Source organism: Anopheles moucheti, chromosome 2 (genome assembly GCF_943734755.1).
Source record: "Anopheles moucheti chromosome 2, idAnoMoucSN_F20_07, whole genome shotgun sequence".
Classification (NCBI taxonomy): Eukaryota; Metazoa; Arthropoda; class Insecta; order Diptera; family Culicidae; genus Anopheles; species Anopheles moucheti.
In genome coordinates, this window is record NC_069140.1 from 16055955 (window position 1) to 16079398 (window position 23444).

A 23444-nucleotide genomic window follows, 5' to 3' on the forward strand; every position below is an offset into this window, starting at 1 on the left:
GGGTAAAGTCGGCAAACTTCCTTCCGTGCCCGGGGAGGGTTGGTAACATTTTGCTCCAAAAGTCAGCGTTGGGTAAGTTTGAAGCGTAACACACAAAAAGAAAAAAAACTGCACCAACAACAGAAATAACCCGTGTAACCCGTCCATAGCGGTCCCACCGTTCCACCGTCAACTTCAACACCGGGGCAAAGCAAAATTTCACCCAGTTGCACTAGAGGAAAAGTTTATTATGATAATCATTTGTAGAAGTGATTAAATTTCCTTCCTTGGATCAGTACAGTGAAAAATCGTACCGAGCGTGGGTAAGCGATTGCTCGGAGGATGTCGTAACGCGTCGCTAGGGGTTGTGGAATGTGTTGCTGGTTGCGCCCTGCCCTGGTTTCGGTGGCCTGCAGTCAAATAGTTTTGTGAAAATGAGAAACTGCTCAACGCTTCTGGTTTGGCACTCCTATCCGAACGCTACGTTCCACTCGTGTTGAGCTATAATCTTCCGGTTCCTTCATCATTTCTCGCCGAGTAGCAGGGGGGGGGATGTGTTTTTTTTTGTTTGTTGTTGTTGCTTTGTTGTCGCTCGGTGAAGCTCATCTTGCACGGAAGAAACTTTCGTTTTGGGGGTGGCTTTTTTTTGTTCTTCACTGTTGACTCGTTTCGCTCGCACTGTGTTGCTAGAGTTGGCGTATCGTTGGTTGATGGTAGCGGGAGCTTCATCTTAACCGCATCCACAGCAGTTTGCGGAAGTTTGCGTCAACTCAACAGGAACCTCATGAGCAGTAATTTGTTACTTTCGGTGTCTTGTACTCTTTGCCAGTGCGCCAGCACACCCCGAAGTGGCCAACTATGCGAAGGCAACTCGGCTCTTTCGATTCTTCGGTGGCCGGTTTGCCCGTTCGGCCATCTCCAACTCCACCGTCGGTCGGCGGTACTGCACGCGTTCGCGGGTGTCTTCGTCGGAAAAGTTATCATCGAAATCGTCATCCACTTGGTACGCAAAGTTGGTACGACCTCCGGCACCGAGACCGCTGTTGGCCGACTGACGACCGCCACGGTTGGCGCTGCTACGCTTCCGATTACCACCGCCACCGCCACCACTGTACGATCGTGCACCGGGAGAATTCTGCTGATGCGGTGGTTCGTCCGGATACCAAAGATCACCACCGGAGTCGTACGGGTTCTGACCTCGGATGATCGATTTGCGGATCTTTCGCTGTTCCGCCATCGATTTGCGGCGCGTATCGAGCACGTTCAGCGTTTTGCGGCTGAGTGTGAGCCGGTGACCCAGGTCCAATTCACCATCCTTGTAGTAGTTGCGCTTGAAGTTCGCCTCCAGATTGCTCCAGTCCTGTTTGTTTTTGTGCTGGTAGAGTATGCGATGGATCGTATCGCGTCGTCCAATTGCTTTCTGCTCGTCTTCCAGATCTTCCTCGTCCCACTGTGGTTTGGGGCGCTGCAGACGGCGCGCGATTTCGACCGCGTTCTCGCGCAGTTCCGCATCGAGCGACATATCCTTCGCCTTCTTCGAACAATACCAGTTCAACTCGGTCGAGGCGAGAATCTGCGAGATCGTGCCGAAACGATGCATCAGCATGGCGATAAACTGGATGATGAGAATCAAGCCGAAAAACATCACAAACACCAGCCCGATCGGTTCGAGCTCGAGGTACTCCCGGCGGACCATAATCTCAACGGTGCTCTCGTCGAAGCTGATCTTGTTCTTCACGTTGAACCACCACTCGATGTGCAGCTCCTGTTTCTTCAGCTGCAGCAGAAAGATGACCAGGACAAAGAGTGCGTTCGCCATCACGAAGGCAAACACGGCCAGATCGCGGAGACCCTTCAGCTGTGACTTCATCTCGTCCTTTTGCTTCGCGGACAGATCGAGCGGTTTGAGGTACTTCTCGATTAGCTCAATCCAGAACAGTTCCTCCGAGGCAGATATCGTTTCAGTGTCACCGTTCTTCAGATCCACATCGTACAACCAATCCGGAAGATAGTTAATCTGCTTCTCAGGCTGGTTCGGGAGTTCGAGTGAAGAAGGGGAGGAAAAAAAAAACATGATCATCACACAACAAGCATTCGCATGTCTCGCCGTCGAAGCTTACCTCTTCGAGCGAATCATTTTTCACCGTCTGGATCGGTGACGTAGCGCCGGAGGTTGAGGAGGGTGAGGACGGGCCGCGACTACCTTCCGGGCGATGCATATCGAGACTGCCGATGTCATCATCTTCGTCGTCTGATCTCATTACGCTGACGTTGCCGGTTAATTTCCTGAAAAAATAAATACGGATCCCCGTTCGTGAGTTGAGTCGCGTCGAGTCGACAGTCGGCAAGGAAGAAAAGTGACAACAACAACAACAAAAATATACGAAAACAGCCCGCGAGGGGTGTAAAGAAGCGGAAAATCGTACACTGAGAATCCTGTGCGATGCTGATGCGCTCCGGGAAGCGTAAGGTAAGATTCGCTTTCTGCTTGACAGCAAATGCTTCCTGCCTATCTCCGTCCCCAAACGTGCCGAGGATAGCGTGCGGATGTACCGGATCATGTACAAGCAGGGGGAGTTTGCGTTTTGCCAGAGCTCAAACCAAGGGTGGGGATTTTAAAGACTTAGCGAAGCAATAGGAAGCACGTTACGCTCGATGATATTCGTACTCGAAGTGGAAGCAACACCAGTTCCAGCGGTCGGGCTGTAAAAATATTGGGTAAGTCAATGGAAGCGAGGGGACGAATTGAGGCGCGGAACGAGGGAAGGATATCCGGTGGGTGATAAACGCAACGGCAACGACCGTGCACCATGTTTAGTGTTGCGCGACGACACGGGAATTGCATTTAGACGGGTTCGTCCTTTCCGTACCTGGCTTGGAGGAGGACGTGCATGGGCATGTCGTAGATGTTATTATCGCAGTGTTAGCTAGGCGGTTCGGAGGGGGGATGATGAGGCTTGGGGATGATTTGGGTAGAAAACTACTTAAAATTATGTGCAAAATTGTAAACGCGAGCAAGGGAAAATCATCAACGAGCAGCATTTTTTTTTTCCACTCCATTCCAGTGCCTCCGGGGAAACTCCTCAAGTACTTCGACGAAGCTGGTGGTGTCGAATGTCGAATGACGGGGGTGAGCGAATGCAAACGGTTGTTAGGAGTGGAAAATAAGCGTGCAGTGTGCTGCAACGACAGTCATCGTCACCGGTGGTGCTTCTCGTAAAAAGTTTGTCTGAGACAACGATTGTGTAAACATTCTGAGCGGCATTTTTTTTCTCTCCATTCCGCTTCTCATTTTTACAAGGGTGCCAGTAAATAAATGCAAATATGCACAGCCTCTTAGGTTCGATGTAAGGGAGGGACGATATTACGATATTACGCGTAAAGTGTGGGCCCCATCATACGCCTCGGAGAAACGTGAAAACGGAATATAAATTGTGTTTTAATTTGATTGAAACTCATTTTCCCGGGAGGAAACCATCAGCGAATGTGAAGAATTGGGTGGTAAGGTAACAGCGGTTGTTGGTTTCGATTCGGTACTTACATTTCCAGTGCCTTCATTTTCACACTAATATCGCTCAGGGATGCAGCAATTTGAGCGATCTGCTCCTTTTCGGCGCTGGCCTTCGGATGCGTGCAGAGCAAACAGCGAAACAGCCCATTGATCGAGATGTCTATCGAACCGTTCTCTTCCTTATCGGGCGACCGGAGATAGCCGAGAATTTTTTGCATCTTTCCCGGTGGGGCGGCCGTCGGTGGCGGTGCCTTCTTGGCAGCGTCCACCGGGTTTTCCCGAGTGCCCCAGGACACGTCGTTCATGTTGAACACGGAGTAGATGACGAGCAGCATGTACATGGAAGGAATCGTAATGTAGTAGACCAGCCCGGCTGGCAATGCTTCCATTTCCTGCGGATGCAGCAGCCCGGTAATCACGATCTGAAGGGCAACAGCGACGAAGAACACCGACGAGGGCGCAAGTATACCGTCCTCCATCACCTGCACGACAATACCGACGAGTACGGCCATCATGACCAGCGAGTAGATGGCCGATATGAAGAAGGCCGCAATCAGTTGATACTTTTGCTTCATCCAGTAGCAGATGGCCATAAACCCGGCGAGTGGCACACCGTTCCAGAGGAACGAGGTCCAGATGTCGATGCGAAACACGGCCACCAACGCACCGACCATCATGAGGAAGATCGTGCCCGGGCCGAGGATCGTACCGAACATGAGCATGCACTGGTAGACGATGTACGGCATCGAGATGCTGTTGTTCGTCTTGACGACACGTTTCGCGTCCGCTAGCAGATCAAAAATGTTGGCAATGGTGGAGGGAACCCAACGGCGCCGCTGGTTGTAGAACTCGTTAAATCCTTCCGGGGCGTGAGTGTAGGCGTCCGAGGCGGCCGAATATTCGACGCGGAATTTCTGCTTCAACAGCAGCGTGCACAGCCACCGATCTTCGCCCTGATCGTACTGCACGTAGTGCCGTGCCTGGTCCGACTTGGTCGTGTACTTCTTCATGACCGAGTTCTCCATCAGCGCTCGGCCGCGGAAGAGCGAAAAACAACCGGGAGAACACAGCACGCAACCGATCACGTGTTCGGTGGCCTTCTGCAGCCAATGCCCGATGGCGTACTCGAAGATCTGGTACCATACCATCGGGCCCGTACCGACCGGATGGATGCGCCCGCAGGCCGCTCCCAGATCGGGATCGACCTTCATTCGGCCGACCAGCAGCGAGACGGCATTCGGCTGAAAATCGATGTCCCCATCCAGTGCCAGCAGGTACGTGTTTTGGGCGATGACCATCTTGCGCTCGGGTGACGTGTTCAGCTGCATGATCCGATAGCCGAGCAGGTAGTACATGTACATGACCTGAGACCAGCGCTTCTTATGCCGTATCTTGTTCTTGTCCTTGAGATGCGCTATCATTTTCGTCCGCCCGGGCAGTGTCCAGATCAGGCGACCACCGTACGGCGTGACTATCTTCGTCGGTGGATACACGCGCATCTTGGTTTTGTATACTTCCAGTGCCGCTTCCTCGATGTGGTTGATGAGTGTTTTCACGTACGCGTTCAGTGGGGAGGCATCGGCACTCTCACACTTGGATTTGTCATTTACGAAGGCATCGTCGAAGAAAATGTGTGCTACAAGGCAAAAAAGTACACGATCTAAAGTAAAAAAAGAAAACGCTTCCCCCATCTCCGTCCAGTACATACTCTCAAGATCGTAGTAGTCCGGATCGATGTCATCCTTGTTCGCCTGGATGTGCTTCATCGCCATCCGTCGCGCGCACTGATCTTCGTCGAGTCGAAGGATCGATTTTAAAAACTCCATCAATTCCTCCTTGTTTTCGTGCCACATGGTCGCGCAAATGAAGATCTGTGGGATGCGATCGTACGGTTTGATCTTGTCGTTCTTGCCTTCGTGAGCCTTCGCATCGATTTCGTTCGCCTTTTCGGTGTCTTTTACTTTCACCATATCCTTTTGGGAGGGGGAGAGAATAGCTTTCCATTAATACCCTAGTGCTCTCATTCGACTTACTAACCCACTTACAATTTTCTTGACAAAGTCTTCCTGATCCTCACGACGGCGATTCATTGCTACGCTTTGATCTATCAGGAGACTGTCGTACATCGGTGTGACAAAGAGTTTCTCTGTCGAGGCATTTCGATCACTTTTCGCCATCCAAAGATGGCGCGTGATCCAGGTCTGGGACAGCAGCCACAGCAACCAGAGCCAGGAGAATTCATTTACAACATAATCGAACAGGTAGTAAATCGGTGGCATGCGGAAAAAGATGTAATCCGGCAGGATGTTATCGAACGCACAGACATCCGCTTCCCGCAGACCGCAAAACACGAGCAGTAGCGTGACGGTAACTGGGACGCTCAGGTTAATGGGGAATGCCATCGAGAAGCTTTGGATCTGGATTTTGCACGCGAACTTGCTGAAGATGTAGCACAGGTACGCACACAGGATGTGCGTGACGGTGGTCCAGACGATGGCATTGCTGGTGGGAAATATTTCATGCACCTCCAGATCGGACGTGATGGACGAGAGGTCCGGGAACTTTTCGTTCAGCACGGCTTCCATCTACAAAGGACAGGGAGAGGGCATGAAACAGCGCCGAGCCGAATGCAGCTTGATCGCCCATTTTAATGGCAAATTAAACGATATGAATTAATTAATGAAACCATTTTGTGCAACCGGCACGGGGTGATTATAGCGTAACGGCGTTTAGTGTGGTGCGTGGGGCATGCATTTTTTTAAAACATTTTTTGGCGGACGGCTTTGAAGTGTGCGTTGCAGTGGTGGATATATTATTTTTCCCGTTCCTCTAAGTAAATTCACGCAGTCCATATTGTGCGATTGTGATGCTCCCGCCTCCTGCATGTGCAAATAATTTAATTCAATCTGTTCCACCAGCGGCGTGTCTGCGTGCCGACACGCTGCAGCAGCGGAATGGGCCGGTGAGTGATTTCATCCGCTTTGCGGATGTAAAGTACTCGTTCAACCAATTAATGTGATTGGCGCTCCGCAATGGTGTGCATTTTTGTTTGGATAGCAAAAAAAAAAAAACGCGGATATCAAGAAAAAACGACCCAACCCAACGGAACGATCGGAAAATGGAAGATAATTGCGGCACATTGAAATGGAAGTAAAGTTTGTTTCACGGTAAAATTATGGTACTATTTAAGGTTTTTTCGGTATAATTGCCCGTTCCCGCATTCGGTAACGTATACGCTCGCGTACGCGTCACTGTTTGCGTTGCCTGTACGTGGTCGCTTTCATTTGCGTTTTTTGGGGGTGGAGTGCAAACAAGTGGCAAGAAAAAAAAGCATACGCCAATTGGTAATAATTAAATAGGGTTTCATTAGTGGGGAATTATTTTACTCCCCGTCCAAAAAAGTAAAAAAAGGAAAACAGGAAAAGCAGCAGGCTTTCATCAAATTTGGAAAATAAACAATGCTTTGTGTGCGTATTCTGTTGCGTACATGCTGCTGGAGTAGCGAATTCGATGCTTTACACATGCCTTTGACGATGGGACACCAATTCTCTTGTTCCATTATAAAGTTTTGTACGAGGCGTAATGGCTTTGATAACAGTCACATTCGGAATATGTTACAATAACAGTAGGCCATGATGGATTTTTAATTTAAAATTCATGAAACATATCAAAAAGGCTTTGTCTCTGGTGTTAAAAACAGATATCGATAGATGGTATTTTGTAAAGAGAAAATTTTACCAAAACCTACCGCAAATGAGTGCTGCTGGCGTATTTCATTTTGTAAAACAATAACTTTCTCGAAACAAGCACGATAGAGTGTTATCAAATGTTTGCCCTTTAACAGGATTGACTGGTGATGCATAGACTAAAGTAATGCAAAGCAAAAAGCATAAATCCAGTGCATAAAGTAAATTGCAAAAGAAGAGAAAAATATGGCGCTCCACGTTGATGTCTGTGGCCGATCGATCGTCACATCGGCAACCGTCGCGCGGTTATCGTTGAAAGTGGAACGAGCGCCAGAATCATCATCACAGCTGGATTAACGATTTATCTAACGGGCTCGACCGTGGGCCACAACGGGCCACAAGCGAGCTAGTTGCACAGTTGTTGGATTTTATGGCGCAGCGACGTTACGTCGATGTCAACCGATGATACCACCGGGCGTACCCAACCGGATAGGATCAAAATCCCTCCCAACACTCCGGCAAGGCTAATGGCGTATCTGATCCTTCGATTTGGCGAAATAGTAATTTGCGCGGGAAGGGAAACAACAGAAAAAAAAAACAATTGCCGCATGTAAAGCGAGCGTGGACGAGAGTGGATCGTGGTAATCCGGTGAGCATCATTGTAGTCACGTTCTTAACGAAAAAAAAGGGAAAACAACAATATGGAAAAAGCGACACGAGAGGGAACATTTTGTGCAGTGCGAAGTACAAGCACCGAGGGGCGATCTGTTCGACAAGCCGGAGTGATGATCGAAGGGAAGAGATGCGAAATGTTTCGGTGGGTGGGAATCTTGCCCCCCCCGAAAGTGCCACCCGAACGCGCAGCTTCAATTACCTCGCGTACGGTGATGGTGTGATTTCCCCAGCCACTATCAAACAGGCCGAAGAAATCGGACACCGATTGTTCCGAGAGATAGATGCAGGCGCCAAGGAAGAGCAAAATTTTGTACGGTGCGATCAGCAGGTGGGTCTGGTATCGGCAGTCGGTCAATTTTTCACGCACAGCCGCAAACGAAGCGATTGGTCCTGTTGGTTGTGCCGGAAAAGAAATGGATGAGACTGTGCAGTAAGACTTTTTCTTTAATGGGATACCTACGCAGAAGACTTTTCTGGGAAAGGTAGTTTTCCCACCAGTGACACGATACGAGAAAAATGGCCCCCGGGATGAACCATAGCTCGAACTGGTTGCTGAGCAGTGGCCACACCACGTACCCGGTGAGCTGGGCACTGATCGCAAGCAGATCGAAAAAGTACTTGAACGCCAGCTTGGACTCCTTGGGCGAGCGGGATAGCAGCCCGCCAATGGCCGGCACGAGACAGACACAGTTCGTCAGCATGGCCGCCTTAACGACGTCCAGGTTCGGGTACACGAGAAACGCAAGAATCGCCAGCCCAATCACATGGAAGCTTTCCATGACCGTAACCATCAGCAGCTGGCCCCAGGAAGGACGGGGAATGTTCTTGAAGAAGCAAATGCGTGACGCCCGGATGAAGGTCCCGATCTCGGGCACGGCAAAGGAGAACACAATTGCCCACATCCAGGCCACCCGTTGTTCGCGTGGAATGTACGCCTCGAACTGCTTGTCGGGCTCTGCGAATGAAACAGTAATGGGCCAACTTGCGTGTAAGAAAGCATTCCCCCGGCGGAATGCTCCACTGAATGATTAAAGAAAAGCTATCCTTGTGATTTGTATCTCCATTCGAGCGAGAAACATTTCATCGATAAGTCACGCGTTACATTAATCAACAAGCATATGTAACGCTGTAGGAATAACAGCTTGTCCCAGCTGCCCGCTATCGGTCATTATCGCTATGAAATGCTTCTCGCTCTACACCTTGCGTGGAGGCTGCAAAATGAAAATGGACACAAGCGGGTTTACTCACGCCGGACGTCACAGTAACGGTTCTTGGTACCCTCCTTGATGTTGGACACCATCAGCAGGAAGGACATCTTGGCAAAGCACGCACTGGCCAGAATGACGAGAAACACGAAGATGTAGGTAAACACCTTCAGCCCTTTGACGAACACGAGCAGATACTCCCGGCTGGCGGCCGAACCGGATGTCTGCGGTATTGGCGGATCCTGGAACGAGTCCCATAGTTTGTTGTCCTGCTGGACTCTGGAACGAAAACGCAAGATCGAACGACGCAGTTAGCACCGTCCAGTGCCGAGTAACGAGTGGGATGGGGCCTTTCCAGCGAAATGGGCGTCCGGGCCTGGGCACTCGATATTGTTAATCAAAACATCAAACACAATTTAATTAGACTCCATCGGTGGTGATAAATTTAATGGCTTGCAAGTTAACGTTCCATCCCACTTCCGCTCCCAGCGCTGTCCTTCGGGTGGTGCAAAGATCTTCGAACGGGACGAACGGGATGAATAAATAAACCCGCAGCAAAGGTGAAGCACGACAAAGACGCCCTGAATACCGGGCGTGCATGTAACGCTTGTGTACTCCGTTGCGTAAGCGCTTCAGATTGCCACAGAATGGGAACAATGGCGTTTGGTCAGTGTGATCGTACCAGTGGTGGCGCAAATGCCAAACCGGAAGGCTGCATGTATTGCCACGCACACTGCAGCAACAATTAGTCGGTGTTGGAGCGTCTCCTGTCCCGCAGTTGGGGGCGATGGCCGTAGGGTAAAATTTATGATCCAACCTGATTTATGGTTCTGTACGGATAGTTCCGGAGGATATTGCTCGTTCGCTACCATTCCGTTCCGATGGTGGAAAACCGGAGGCATGCGAGGAAAATCCCAATCAATCGAATCGCGGTATCGCGGAATCTTATCGGTAGCGCCGGCTATGCAATGCACCTTTTCCGGATTTCGATGGACCGTGGCGCTTAGCGGCTAGTTCACCAGTTCACCCACCAGTGTTGTACGTCTTCATCTAGGTGAGGTCATTTGGATCCGTTGAAAAATAGTAACGAGGTTCGCTAATGCACTACGTCTAAGCCCGGGGAAGAAAAACGCCCTGTTGGACGCCCTTTTGCGGCTGCTGAGTGCTCCAGCGAAGAACCGCGGGGGCATGGAAGAAAACAGCATGGTTTGAATTGAAAACTCAAATTGATTGATAAGGTTGTTGTTGTTCATGCAGCGCGCGCCGCACAGGCAGGGTTGAAAATGGTTCCAATCAATGCGCATAAAAGCGAAACGTTGTTTACCCGTGACTAGAACCGATATGTGCCAAAGCGGACAAAAAGTTCGCCCACCTTTTATTACCGTGGTTTCGCTGGAAACAGTGGCCCCGGTTTGGTGGGGAGAAAAAGCCTAACCGAGTCAAAATGGTGGCTCCACCCGATCGGCGGGGTAGATATTTCGCTTTATTTACTTGCACCGGGTGTTTCCTTCAGGTGAACGGATCCGGATCTTTGCTACTTCTTCCGCGTCGACCCGTGGGTCACAACGACGGGTATGAGTAAACGTCAAAAATTCCGGATGAGCGTTACAGGGCGGAAAGCGTTAACACGGTGGACGCTGCCGATGGAGCGACGCACGACGGATCATTTCAAATTTTCGCTTCCACAGTACAGGCGGGCGTGTTAACGGTGATGGTTTTGCACATCAAAATTCGGTTGATGTATGACGGGTGACGGGTGCGTGTTGTTTTCGTGATTCATACGCTCTGCGTGCCGTGTGGAGTTCGCAACATGGGGGCGTGTAGTGGGGTGGGGAATGGTTCGAAATTCGATTTTAAGAATTCCGCAGCTGGTGCACACATTCACGTCCGCAACACATGAATGTCGGAACCAGGATATTTCAGCAAACTGGGTAAATTTCGTTCCGCGAAGGTGAGTTACAGCACAGGGAAGCAACAATGTAATGCGCCATGGATGTGAGGAATAATGGGTATCAAATAGTGGTTAGAGTCTAATGCATCGTTTGAGAAGAATCATTCATATGAATTTTCAAATCATTAGTAGACTCTCGAAATATTATCCGCACTATCGGTACAAAAATCCCTGAAGATTCACGAGAAACGAGATTGCTAGAAGCAACTATTCTAGGTCATAATTCATAGATAAGACTGGGGATTTGTGAATCTTTAAGGAGACATAAATCTCTAACGATTTATGAATAGTTGAGGAGTTATTAATCATTGAGGATTCATAAATCTAACAGGAATCATGAATCTCCTGAAGAGCGATTGAGAGTTATTCATTCCGTTTGAAGATTCATTCGGGTTCATGAGTGAAATGAGTGATCTGAAAGTGATTCACCTCTTTTTTCAAGGTAACTTTTCTTGCTTGCTTGGATCGAGTTATTTACAACTATTTGATATACGGAAACAAACCTCCTTTATATTTGGTTTAAAGATAACATAATTTGTAGTAAGACAAGTTCTCATATTGCTACTGTTTGCTCGATTGAAATTTGTATCGAATTGATTAAAGTCAATGGTGTGCGGCAAACGTAAGTGTCGTTCTTTTAACTGATGACTATTTTGTTTCATCTAGCGAAAACAATTCATTCACACATCCAAAACAATCACCCTTGAGTACCGAACAAACAAGCCTTCCCCAGCGCCCCGACACCCCCGTTGCGACAAGGGGTGGTGTACTTTTGTAAAACAAGTTCGAACAACTCTCCGGTACATTTGTCACAACGGTAAATCACCCGTCGCGTATCATAAAGTTTACCGCTGACCAGGCCGCACGTGGAATAGAGTGGGGGTAGAGGGGTAGAGACTTCCCCCACGCCAAACATGCCTCTCTTCGCGCGTTCCCGTTAACCACCACTCCGAAGCAGTAAAACCACTTGAGATGAAAGCGCAGCAGTTAAAACGCACGGTATGGCCGTACGTTTTCACTGTAATGGCCGCTGATTATGGGCGACACACAGCGGATGCTACGCCATCATCATTCCATTAAACGAGTACATCTCACCATCGTCATTTTGCGAATATCTGCACATCCATCCGTCCGTGGCACCACGGTTCCACGGGTTGCGGGAGCGCAGCTTTTTTGGGATGTGGATAATTGAAGGAAAACTCGCTTTTACGAAATATGATCAGATTTCCATAAATCTGAATACATATTCTTTAGCCCACGCTTTGGGCGGCCTTCCGTATTTCCGTGCGTTTCCTGTGGGAAGAGGAAGCACCCGATACGGGGTGCGCCGACGGTCGGTCGGCGGTCGGTTAGTGGATTCGATTTTCTTGAGCTTTTTTTCTCCTCGCTTCTCCTCACGCTCGGTTCTTTTTAGTAATGATGTTTTCATCATCATGAGCAGGGGGGGACCGGGAACCCTCCCCCATTCCTGGAGGTAGACGAGAGAAATGATTGGAGTGCCCACAAACTTTATCGCCCAAACCCATCTGTCTGAAGCCGAAGTGGAGCGCGAAAAAATATATTATTAGGAAAATTTCTTATTGAATATTCAATTGAGTCAATTTTTATTAAAACTGAATCATATTTTTTGCCCCCCTATCCGCCATATTTTGTGTGTACGTTTTCGTTTGCTGCTCGATTCCAGCAGAACCACACACACACACACACCCCAAGCTCAATGGAAGATCCACGTCAGCGAACATTCTGGATCGTTCTTCTCGATCTCTCACCCTTCCACCTGCGTTGGGTGAGAGATGGGGTGGGCCTGTGGGTGTTGAGAAAACGCAAAAGTTTTCTTCATTTTACGTACTTTTTGATCATGACCGTCTCCTCGTCGTCCTCGTCGGACGATTCGGTAAAGTAGTTCATGGTGCCGTTGTTCTTCATGCTTCTGCACTACTCGTGCGGCACCCAGTTCGGGTGATGCAATCGCTTTTCAATAACTTTCCAACCTTTTTGGTATGCCTTTTTGTTATCAACCATTCACTCTGGTTCACTCGGGTACAAGGCACCGTTCCGGGAAGTGGAGTTTAATGATACGAGGGCAATTTTGACACCTGCCCCGGGACACAAAGCGGGAAAATTTCGAATCGATAATCACATTACACTTTGGGTGGTTGGACGCCCGCACCCCCCGTTGGAAAAAGGGTTCCAGGGTTTGGGAAACACACCTTTGAGCACCACACTGGGAAAACTCACACGCTCCTGTCCGTAATCGAAATTCAATCAATTGGGTAAACAAACACACGCCTTCTTCACAGGTATCGCAGGCGGGGGAATAGGAAACCAACGCACCGATCGAATGACCACCGTTTGTGGTTGAAAAGGGCTTGGGCGACTGTTGGTTTCGTCCGTACGGAGGGATAAAACGCGACTGGAGACTCTCAGACCCGTCAGCGCGCACCAAGCGGGTCAACCGAATGGCCCGTGACAAGCCGCTGCCGATATCGTCCATCGCGTCATATGTCGCTTATCAATTAAATGCACTTTACTTGTTTCCGTAGTGATCGTACCGATTGAGATTGTGACAGCAGGGCTCTTCTTTCGAGTGTGCCCCTCCCCCCCCCAGTCCAGAAGATGGCCGGAGCGGAAGGTTTCGCCCGGTGGGCGAACGAAACGCCGCCAGTCGCACGGTGACATTCGGTGGATACGCCCGAAAACGCACCGCATTTCAATATCCATCAAATCAGCGTAATGGAATGGCGTTGGTGTTGCCCTCCAGGGGCCCCACTACCATTTCCAAGCGGAGTGTCGTTCTGGGGGGCGGGATGTACTTGGCGCTTATCAACTTGTTGGAATTGATTGCTTCCTAAAGATTGCCAACCTATGGGATCGTTATCGTTAGCGGCAGCAACAAGCGAAAGCATCGTGTGCGCTTCTGCCGGGTGGCCCCGCCGGGCACACTGTTGGTCCCGAGCAGAAAGGGCTTACGGCTGCATTAACGGCTTCTGGTCGTGCCCCATAATCGTTCCGGTATCTGGTCGTTCCGCTTGTCGGCGAAGGTGCGGGTGATAAGTGATCGGTGTCGGAGTCAATAGTTGGGGTTGCGCTGGAAATGGCAGACCGTTTCCGGTGCTCGTGTGGGCAACGTTTCACGCTTAGAGACGTGCGAGCTGTCAAGTGTTACGGTGCCGGCAACGGAAAGGTTTTGGTATCGATAATGAACCGTTAAAATAAATTAGAACATGCCGCGGGTGGAGATATTGTTTTGAAGCGAACATCAAATAATGGTTGTTTGGGTGGAGGGAAATCCGTGTGGCGATTATCGGAAAGTGCAACACGAGGCGAAAAAGATCATCGGGGTGTTGTTGAGTTTATTACTGGATTGGATGATTATTGCCTATCAATTAGGCACACGTGATTTGTGGGCGTGATTTTTCGAACGCTGCGTAATACGTAAGCAATACTGCCGGATATCAAGCACTACCGGAGTGTAAGTTTAGTGAAGGAGAAAATGCAAAATCACCTTAAAAATCCAATTAATTGTAGCCTTTCGCATGGGAAGCTTAAATTTACTGTACGTAGTTCATTTGCTTAGTGGAAAAGTAACTCATTACATCACTCTGCAGCACCTTTCGAGAAAGGGTTTTCCCTACTTGACCACTCGCAGTGCGATGGCACACAATGCCATCCGGGATGAACATTGTGTGTAACAAGAAGGAAATTTTCAAACGAAGCAACCCCAAAAAAAAGTTGTGCTTAATTTCGAATATCGTAAGGGCTAGCTGGTGTTGATTGTTGGCACGGCGGAGCTGTATAGTTCTGGAGTGCCGTTGGAGAAGGAGCTGGTTTTAAGCTGGACGGTTATATTTACACTACCCGGAAGTGTATCACAAACAATCATAAAATGTTAATGGACCGAGTGGGAAAAGCTAACAATAACGTTAGGGGGGAAACAGAAGTGCTACTCCAGCAATGGGACGTAGAACACAACGAACCACTGTGTCCTTTCTCGTACCTAGCTGTGGTCAAGGTACATGGGGTGGGAAATGGTACGCAAGCGGGGAAAGAATGGCTGACCTTTGTAATCAGGTGCATACTGGTTTCGGGTTCGGGGTTTACAGTCGATTTAGGCTACGGTCGAGCATGGAAAAGTGGAAACAGTTTTTGTCTAAATTTAGTACGACATGCATCGGGAAACCGCAACCGAACTCCGAAGCTTCCTGCCTCTGTCCCAAGTTGGTTGGGGCGCTTCCATCCGGTCCGGTTTTACGTACACCGAGCGAGAAGACTATTGTTGGTTTGTTTCTTACAAAGCTGAGTTGTTTTGATTACCAAACCAAATATGTACCGAGTTGTGCCACCTTTCGGGGTAAGTTTCTTCCCTGGTGCCGCCCTCGGTTCTATGGGCTCGCTCTGTCGCTGTTTGCTGAGCTGATAGTGCCAACAGGGGGCTGTTGTATTTGTCGCTGGGAGTGTGAATTGACTTTTTGGATCGAATGAAACGAACGAACGCTCTTTAGTGTACCGTTTCAATAATGGCCGGGGCGCTGTGGTGTTGTGCATCTTTACGGGCAGGAGGGTGATATAATTTAAAGCCCTTTTTTACCTCCCAATGATCGATTAATGTTGCGCTCTAGCGAAAGGCTCATGCAACGCATACAATGTGCATTAGCTGCTACGACAGGAGTGCCCGCTTAGCTGTGGGTCCGCTAGCTGTAGCGCGATGGTTTTTGTAAAATAAACAAGCTAATTTATTAATTATTAAAACAAACGACGGCTGTACCATTTGCGACGGTATTTACAGATCGATTTACAGGTCAGGTGGCCCAAAGCCACCGACGGCTTGAATTATGGGGCTTTACGTTTTTGCGGGAATTAGTTTCCCGCATAAACGAGATTGAAACTAACCTGGGCTGGGGTGATAATGGAAATTGGATGGGCATAGGCGCTCCAATCTAGGTGTACGTGTACGGATTTCATGGGAAGCGGGAGATATATGCGATTGAAACGAATGAAAATTTATACGTCCACTTGCATTGGTGAACTAATTTGCGTTCCAATAACCGTAACGGTGCGTACGTTACCGATTGTCGGTCCTCTACACGGCGCGTTGAAGCGCTTTACAGCTGCACCTACAAAGTGCAACAGTGTGCAAACAGTGTGGTCAATATGTGTTTTTGAATCAATTTTGAAATATGATTTACTATTATAATTTTTATTGGTAAATTTTCTCTACCCATATGCGACGTTAATAACTCTCTACTATGGGGTTTTACCAATACAGTCCAGTCTTATAGGCGGATTCGGAGAAAAGCGGTTTTTGAAAATTTGAGCTAGTTTATAACACAAAATCTAAGCAAAAAGGTGAAAATTGGACGAAAATTCCTTTCTTTGTCACATAAAACATTTCTTTCTAACTTATTTTAATGTAATCTTTCTAAAAAACGCCTGACTTGCTGCATAAATAAAGTGCAGAGAAGTAAGTCGACTCTGTGACTTTGAAGCATAAACGAAATTGCACCAGGAATCGACTTATCCGGAAATTCGAGTTACGTGGATTTTTCGGGGACTGCCTGTATTGTAGTGTTGATATTAAAATAAATGATGACCATTACCCATCACGATCCAGTCCCATTGTGCAACACATCAGTCAATATAAAAGCACGAGCTGCAAAACGCGCCTGAAAGCGGCTCATGTAGATGCCCGGTTAGGTTTCGAACCGCTGGCCGGTTAAAGTTCCGTGGCACATAAATGCAAAACCCTCCGAAACGATAGTGTGTAAATTTGCGAAAATACAAATGAAACAAATTGCATCCCCCTCCCCCCCAAAATATGGCCCTAAGCACTGCATAGAATTTCAGGGCTTTTCACCTTTAGTTTCTTTTAGTTTCGTTATTTTATTCGCCGACAACGGGCGATGTTTGATTTTGAGCTCCCGTCAGTCATGCCGCATCTGGTTCTGGTTCCTTTCTCCCTGTGTTTTGCGAGCCCGGGCCGTTTTTATTGCGGGGTTGTAATCGTGATCATGTTCCACCGTTTCTGCTTTGCTTTGACGTTTTGATAAGAGGCTGTACAATTGTAGCGTTATGCAGTTACTTGTTCTTTTTTTTTTTCATAGTACGTGTGTCGAAGAAGTTTTCTGTATTTGAACACGGAAAGGCAAATATTCTACCATCGGCCAACAGTGCCGGAACACCCAACAGCTATGCACCGTGAAACATAAATCAAAATTAAAATGTTCAACGAAAAGCGCAACCAAAAACAGAAAAAACTCGCTTTGAACATACAATCCTTTGATGTAACGCTTTGGCGCTATTTGTGCATTGTTTTTCGGACCTTCGGTGGTTGAGTTTGGGTGGGTGCGCTTCCCAGTGCACTTTTATTTGCTACCGACACCGCCGGAATTATGCCCTTTTTTGGGCCGTTGCAGTGGCTGCAGTGTTAGGCGCTGCCAGCTGGGACTAGTTGCTGCTGCGGGTTTTATAAATATTTCATTCATAGAGAGCATGTTTTTTTTTTCTCTGTGGCTTGAGTGCGTTATGCCGTCGGCTTGATTTCGATTGAAGTCCGGTGGTGAAACAGTCCAACGGTGAAGTTGCCTGAGCGAAATGTAACTGTTGTAACCGAGCAGCAAGTAAAACCAAAGAGTTTCTTCCGTTTCCTCAAGACTCTATATATTTCCACATTCGTTGTTTCTCTACAGTACTTTTCTGTCTTCCCGCACTTTTCCTTCTGTCATATAGCGTCCTCACTTGACAGATGTCAAGGTTGCTATAGTAGTTATAACAGTAACACAACGCTTTAAACACAATTTTAATTCCCGTAGCGCGTGATGCGCTATTCAAAAGACTATTAAGCCGTCTTTAACTGACAGCTCTCCGAGCGGAACACCCGTAAGCGGAAGTGATTTGTGATGAAAAAAAGGATAACAAAGCGGTTTCATATATTTCCGAAACAATATTTACAACAGTAACAGTGGAAATGGGGACAGATGGAGCGTGTAAATCTCAACGGGGAAAGAAGGGAAAGACAACCGTTCCCAACCTGCCAGCCGCTTCTTAGACGTGGATGAGGAATTTCCCATGCTGATGCTCATCCTCGGGTTTGCGCTTCGGCGTGAAGGGGTTATGCTCGGGGTCCGCATTCAGGTGGTAGTAGCTCGGCGCTTCCTCGCACTTGACATTGTACCACCAGTCGCAGGCAAATTCCTTCTGATTGAACAGCGTGCCGTTGGTGCAGAGGAAGGACGCACCCTGGTGGCCCTCGCGCCCATCGTGACAGGTGTGGTAGGCCTGGCAGCCGGTTTCGACGTTCGCGTACATGCCGGGGATGGCCGGCACGTTGCCACAGTGGAAGCTGGTGTGGGGAACCTCGTGGTAGATCGGGTAGTCCACGCCGGGCACGCCAGGAATTTTGCTAAAGTCCTGCTTGTCCTCCTTCGCGTGATACGGCGCATGCAGCTCGTCCTTGGGATTGTACAGCGAGCCGTAGTAGTCCACTTTGACGCACTGTACGGCACAGCACAGCACCGCAACGGTGGCAATGGCAGCGAACTTTAGCATCTTGTCGCCTGGTCGTTATCTGTTTTTTTTAGGTTGGATAGAACAAGAGCACGTGAGATAAAGCGTGGCAGGGCGTGGAAGGGCGTTCGATAATGCACGGCAGTAGAACGACGACGACGACGGCCTATTGGGTGTTGGCTGTTCCATGGTGTCCATTGGTGCCGCTTAATAGACTACATTCAGGCGGTTCAAAAGAGATGAACGAGCTCTGAAAGCATTCGGTAGCAGGGGGTGTGAAGGCAACGCAAAAAAGTGGCCAGCTGACCGAATTTGAAAGTTCATTCAGCATCCACAGCCGCCGGAGCGGTGTCGTTCGGAAACCGGTTTTTCGTATACGAGGCCAGCGTTGGTTTCCGATATTACGCAATTACCGCACACCCGATTGCACTTCCCGGGGACACCGACCTAAGAGACCGGTTAGAGTGACCGTGTTTGCGATCGTCGTGAAGGCAACACGAAAATCAGATCAATCATAGGCAATGCATTCGCCCCGCCGGGTGCCGCCGGGGCTTCGAGGCTTGGCGTGCGTGCTTTCATGTATCCCCACCCCCCCCTCGGGGCACGTGACGTGCTGGTGCTGGGTCGCATTTGGCGCTCGAGTTCTCGATGTCAAGCGAACTTCGGCACAAGACGATGTGCGCCCTCTGTGTGTGTGTGTTGCTTGGTTTTATTGCGCTTCTAACGCAAAATGTCAAATTATTTACGATCCGAGCAGAGTGGAACGAGAAAAGTGGACTAGCACCCTGGGAACCTGGGAACTTGGAATGGCCTTTCAGTATGAAGTACATCACCGACATCTTTTCGCAATCGGTTGCATTCTGAACCGAAGTGGTGGGAAGGATAAAGATCCGGTTGTGTGTTCAGGAACTCCGTTTGCGGTCGGGGCTGGTGTTGGAAATAAAATTTGAATTTATGATGGAGAAGTAAAGTGAATCTTGTTCCACAATTGAACCGAGCGCACTTGGGAAGCTTCACCGGCAAAGCGGGTCCAAAGACTACGACCGGCAGTATAAGTTTGTCCCCGTACGGCACCAAATGGGCAAAGATACTGGGCGAATCAGTTGTCACTGAGCACAGGGACACGGGCTATCATAAATTATCGTGGCCAAAGATTTACTTTTATGATCACATCACATAACAGCACCGGGACAGAAACGTTCACTGCAAGTGACACATCCGTCAGGCAGCTTGCGAACCGAACTCTGTGGCTACGCACTTGCATTTGATGTAGCATCGAAAACGGATAGTTCTACTACCGGCAGTGGCCATTGAGACGAAATTGCAGTCCCATCTGTTTGCGGTGGAACGTTTCTATTTTCCCTGCCTGGAATTGGAAATGAAGCGAATTGGCTGAGCTGGAGCTGTCTGTGTCTATTATTACGCCGCATAAAATCGAATTATTTGATCCTTCTTTCTTTTTCGGGCCAGTCAAACTCACGCTGCCAGTGATCCAAAAGATTATTATTACACGCTTAAGCTCGCACCACACCTAATTCGACTCGCATCACCTAGCTTCTGAGCGAAATCGTATCAAACTTCTGATGGAAAAGGTATTCCTTCACATCCACAATTTTTGCTCGTGTTTGCCGTTTGCTAGCAATGGGTTGAAATTAATCATATGCATCGTTTGGCATTCGATTAGTTTCCCCGCGCAACGCCATTGGATGGGAACGGCCAGAGCAAAAGCAAAAATCACAAATTATCAAATTATCCATTTGTTTCTGGACGAAGCAGGAGAATCGTGGAGCTGGAATGCCTTCAGATGATAGATCTTTTGAAGGATGTGTGTGAGGGTGTTTTTTTTGCGATCAAGATTGATGAAGAATAATAAAGCAAAATGGAAGGTTTTCGATACGAGTTGGGTGATGCGAGATGCGAAATTACTTGCGAGTACTCGATTGCTCCGAGTACCGATGTTCAGAGGGGGGATGTTCTGATTTATGGATGAGAAATCGAACTTTCTATCAGTTTGCCCTGCGTAAAACCGCAGGCATGCACGAAAGCGTATCAATTTTTGGTGTGTCCCACGTCTGACGAACTGGTTGGGTTGCGTGTGATGTGATGTCTAGAGGTCGTCCGAAGGCGACGACCGATCTCACGTACATCACGCCAAAGCGTTCCCACCACGCACCCTGGACACCTTGTAATGTGTCGCCAAGTTCGTCCGACATCTGGTGGTTGATTCGATTCGAAGATTCACGGCAAGTCGGTAACAAGAAATCAATTTTTCGCCGGCATCCTGATCTGATTGGCCCCCGGTGGATTCGATTGGTACGTGGAAAAACTCGATGAGAAACGCCTGGAAAAATGCTGCTGCCACGGCTGCAAGCGTTTGGCACGAAATATTTATCACTCGCACATACATCACCGTCATCGTAGTAGGCGAATGTAAGGTGTCGGGCACGCAGGCACGGGAAGCGCAAGTAATGTGGCACACACGAGTTTAGAGTGTCTGTCGTCCTTACCAACACCGGCAAAACGGTAACGTTAGCGCTGTCGAACTTACCGAAGCTAATAGGACGAGGTGACGCTACTTGTTGTCCCGAAAAGGGTTTAAGACGCCGTGTTTCCTTACGCGCACAGACGCCGACACAAAACCGTTCCGCTGAAGCACTAATATGAAACTGATTAAATTGGGCTCGAATTTGGACCGATTCAACCCCCGGGCGAGGGGTCTGTCTAACCGTCCCCACCCAAGCGGTTGTTCAAAACAGCAAACCGAACCACTGCCACCAGATGTCGTTGCACTCAGCGATCCGTTGGTGGGCAACATCCCTACCACTGTCCGACCCGACCGAGTTCCGATCGAGCGATTGTTATGAAAGTAACATTTGCCAAGCCCCCACCGTACCAAGCGAGTGTTTGTGGGGCCGAATGGATCAAACTTTATGCTGCCTCGGACCCATAATTTGCGCCCGGTAGACCAAACCGGTGCAGGAAGGCGTTGGAAGTCGGAGTGGCTTGTTTTCAACCAGCCAGGTGAACGCGGTTCGTCCGCCACCCGAAGGAAAGGGAAAGGTAAAAGAAGCGGGATTATGCTGCTAGAGCGAAGGAAGGAGGAGATGCTTGGCAGTGTGTGAGGCAAATGAAAATCGCATCGCGTAGCAGAAAACAACTTTGATGGAAACGCGTTTCTGTGGAGTATGCAGCACACATACAGCACACACACAGTGGAAGGCACAAACACTCATGCGATTTTGATGCTGCATACAACTATTGCCGTTGCATCGAAATCAACCACTTTTCCGCTAGCGTGATCAACCACGTGGCGGATAACTTTATCTAGTAGGCTTGTTAGCAAGACATCAGCTTCCTTTACAATCTCTCCCCAAAACCCTCTTTCTTCACCACTGTGGCTCCACAGTTGCGAATCGTCAACAGCTATCGAAGGAAGCTGGTGTTGTTGGATTTTATTTCCCGTTTCTGTGAAAATAGACAAGCAGCGATTTTTCCTCAGTGAGACATTTCGCAATGCTATTCGATGAAATGCGATGATAAGTTCATATATTAAAAAAGGCTTGTCGTTTTCATCGCGTGTATGAAATAGCTTAATTTTGGCTGTCATTGATTCACAAACACAAATAAAAAATGAGTGTAGGTTGTGTTTAAAATTATATTTTGTTGTAAGTTGTAGGTTATAAACGAATTTATTCAACAACGAGAAGAATGAGGACACGCATTTGGGTAAGACAATCTATAAATAATTTAGTAGCATAAATAAGTAATTTTTAAATAAAGCTGTTTACAAATCGAATTTATAACACTTAAGAGATTTGTCGGAAAAATCACAATAATTAGGCAAAGTTTGCGGTCGATTCCAACTATTCTCTTGGCGCACACGTACGCACATTATGGGTTGGCTTGGGCAAATACTTTCAGCGCATAAAGGGACTTTACTTCGCTTCATACTCTAACCTCCATCCAGCAAACTACCCCAGACGTGAGTGGAGCTAAAAACAAAAAAAGTTTTGTAAATTAAATCGCTATGTTGAAAAGCACTCTTTAAAGTTGTTGCAAAGTTCAAACAGCTGCGAATCGGCACCCCGCCGCAGGCCATCGGAGCGTTTGTGTGCATAAGGTTACCGCGATGATTCAAACATCGCGCGAGCGGACCATTCCACCTTCCTGGCATACCTTTCGCACCGCTCCGGATTAAGGGGGGCGCGTGCTGTGCTGTGGTTGATTTGCGTTTTTATGCTGCTTTTGTTTCTCTATTTACATAGTGTGCATGTTTTTTTGTTTCGTATGCTCTCCGCCTAGCGTGTGCGTCTGTTTGTGGGGCAGACCCCGCAGACCTGGCCCATCGGACTATATCGGACCGCTCGGCACTGAATGAACGCACTCGGACGGTTGGATGGAAGGTGGATTTTCATTGATTGCACATCACAACAGGCTGGTCACCGATGGTGCCGTGTTGAAACGGAGCAGAAAGAAGCGCACTTGGCCAAATGCGAAACATATGTAAAGTGGCACCGGGCTTTGGGTCGGGCGGAGTAGAGCAAAATGTTTCCAATTGTAGACGGCGGCCGATTTCGTGGCGTATGATTGCGTCAGATGATTACGGCTGAAGTTCTGTTTTGGTGCGGATTGGTAACGGACTGGCTGTGGCTTTTCGTTTCATCCAGCGCAGCAGCGGGAGCATCGAACTGACCTTCTACCCGTGAAGGGGCGTGCAAGGGTTTCGCTGAGCCGTATCCGTACGGTACCAGGAGATAGATCGCCCACCACACCCCGGCGTGTGGCGAGGAATTAAATGTAAAAAGGAAGTTCACCTTCGGCAGCAGGCAGGTTAGTCGTTCCCGTTCTGGATCGCAAAAGGGAGTCGATTGTTTTCGGGCCATTACACTGCACGCTGCAACTTTCACACGGAAAGATCACGACACAAAGAATCA

General features: G+C 48.6%; 2 protein-coding genes across 2 annotated transcripts; both read right to left on the reverse strand.

Moving 5' to 3' along the window:
- Window positions 1–211: 211 nt before the first annotated feature.
- On the reverse strand, window positions 212–12937 carry LOC128299514 (chitin synthase chs-2-like). Its single transcript, XM_053035504.1, has 9 exons — window positions 12857–12937; window positions 9100–9335; window positions 8312–8806; window positions 8051–8241; window positions 5536–6075; window positions 5199–5463; window positions 3521–5126; window positions 2100–2265; window positions 212–2008 (listed from the first exon to the last, which is right to left on the reverse strand). Exons 1-9 carry the CDS (start codon window positions 12931–12933, stop codon window positions 836–838), a joined length of 4749 nt encoding a protein of 1582 aa, XP_052891464.1. The 5' UTR covers window positions 12934–12937; the 3' UTR covers window positions 212–835.
- A 5111-nt stretch (window positions 12938–18048) lies between these two features.
- Window positions 18049–18552, reverse strand: LOC128298398 (uncharacterized). The gene has a single exon (XM_053034149.1). The coding sequence runs from the start codon at window positions 18550–18552 to the stop codon at window positions 18049–18051; it is 504 nt and encodes a 167-aa protein (XP_052890109.1).
- Window positions 18553–23444: the final 4892 nt, after the last annotated feature.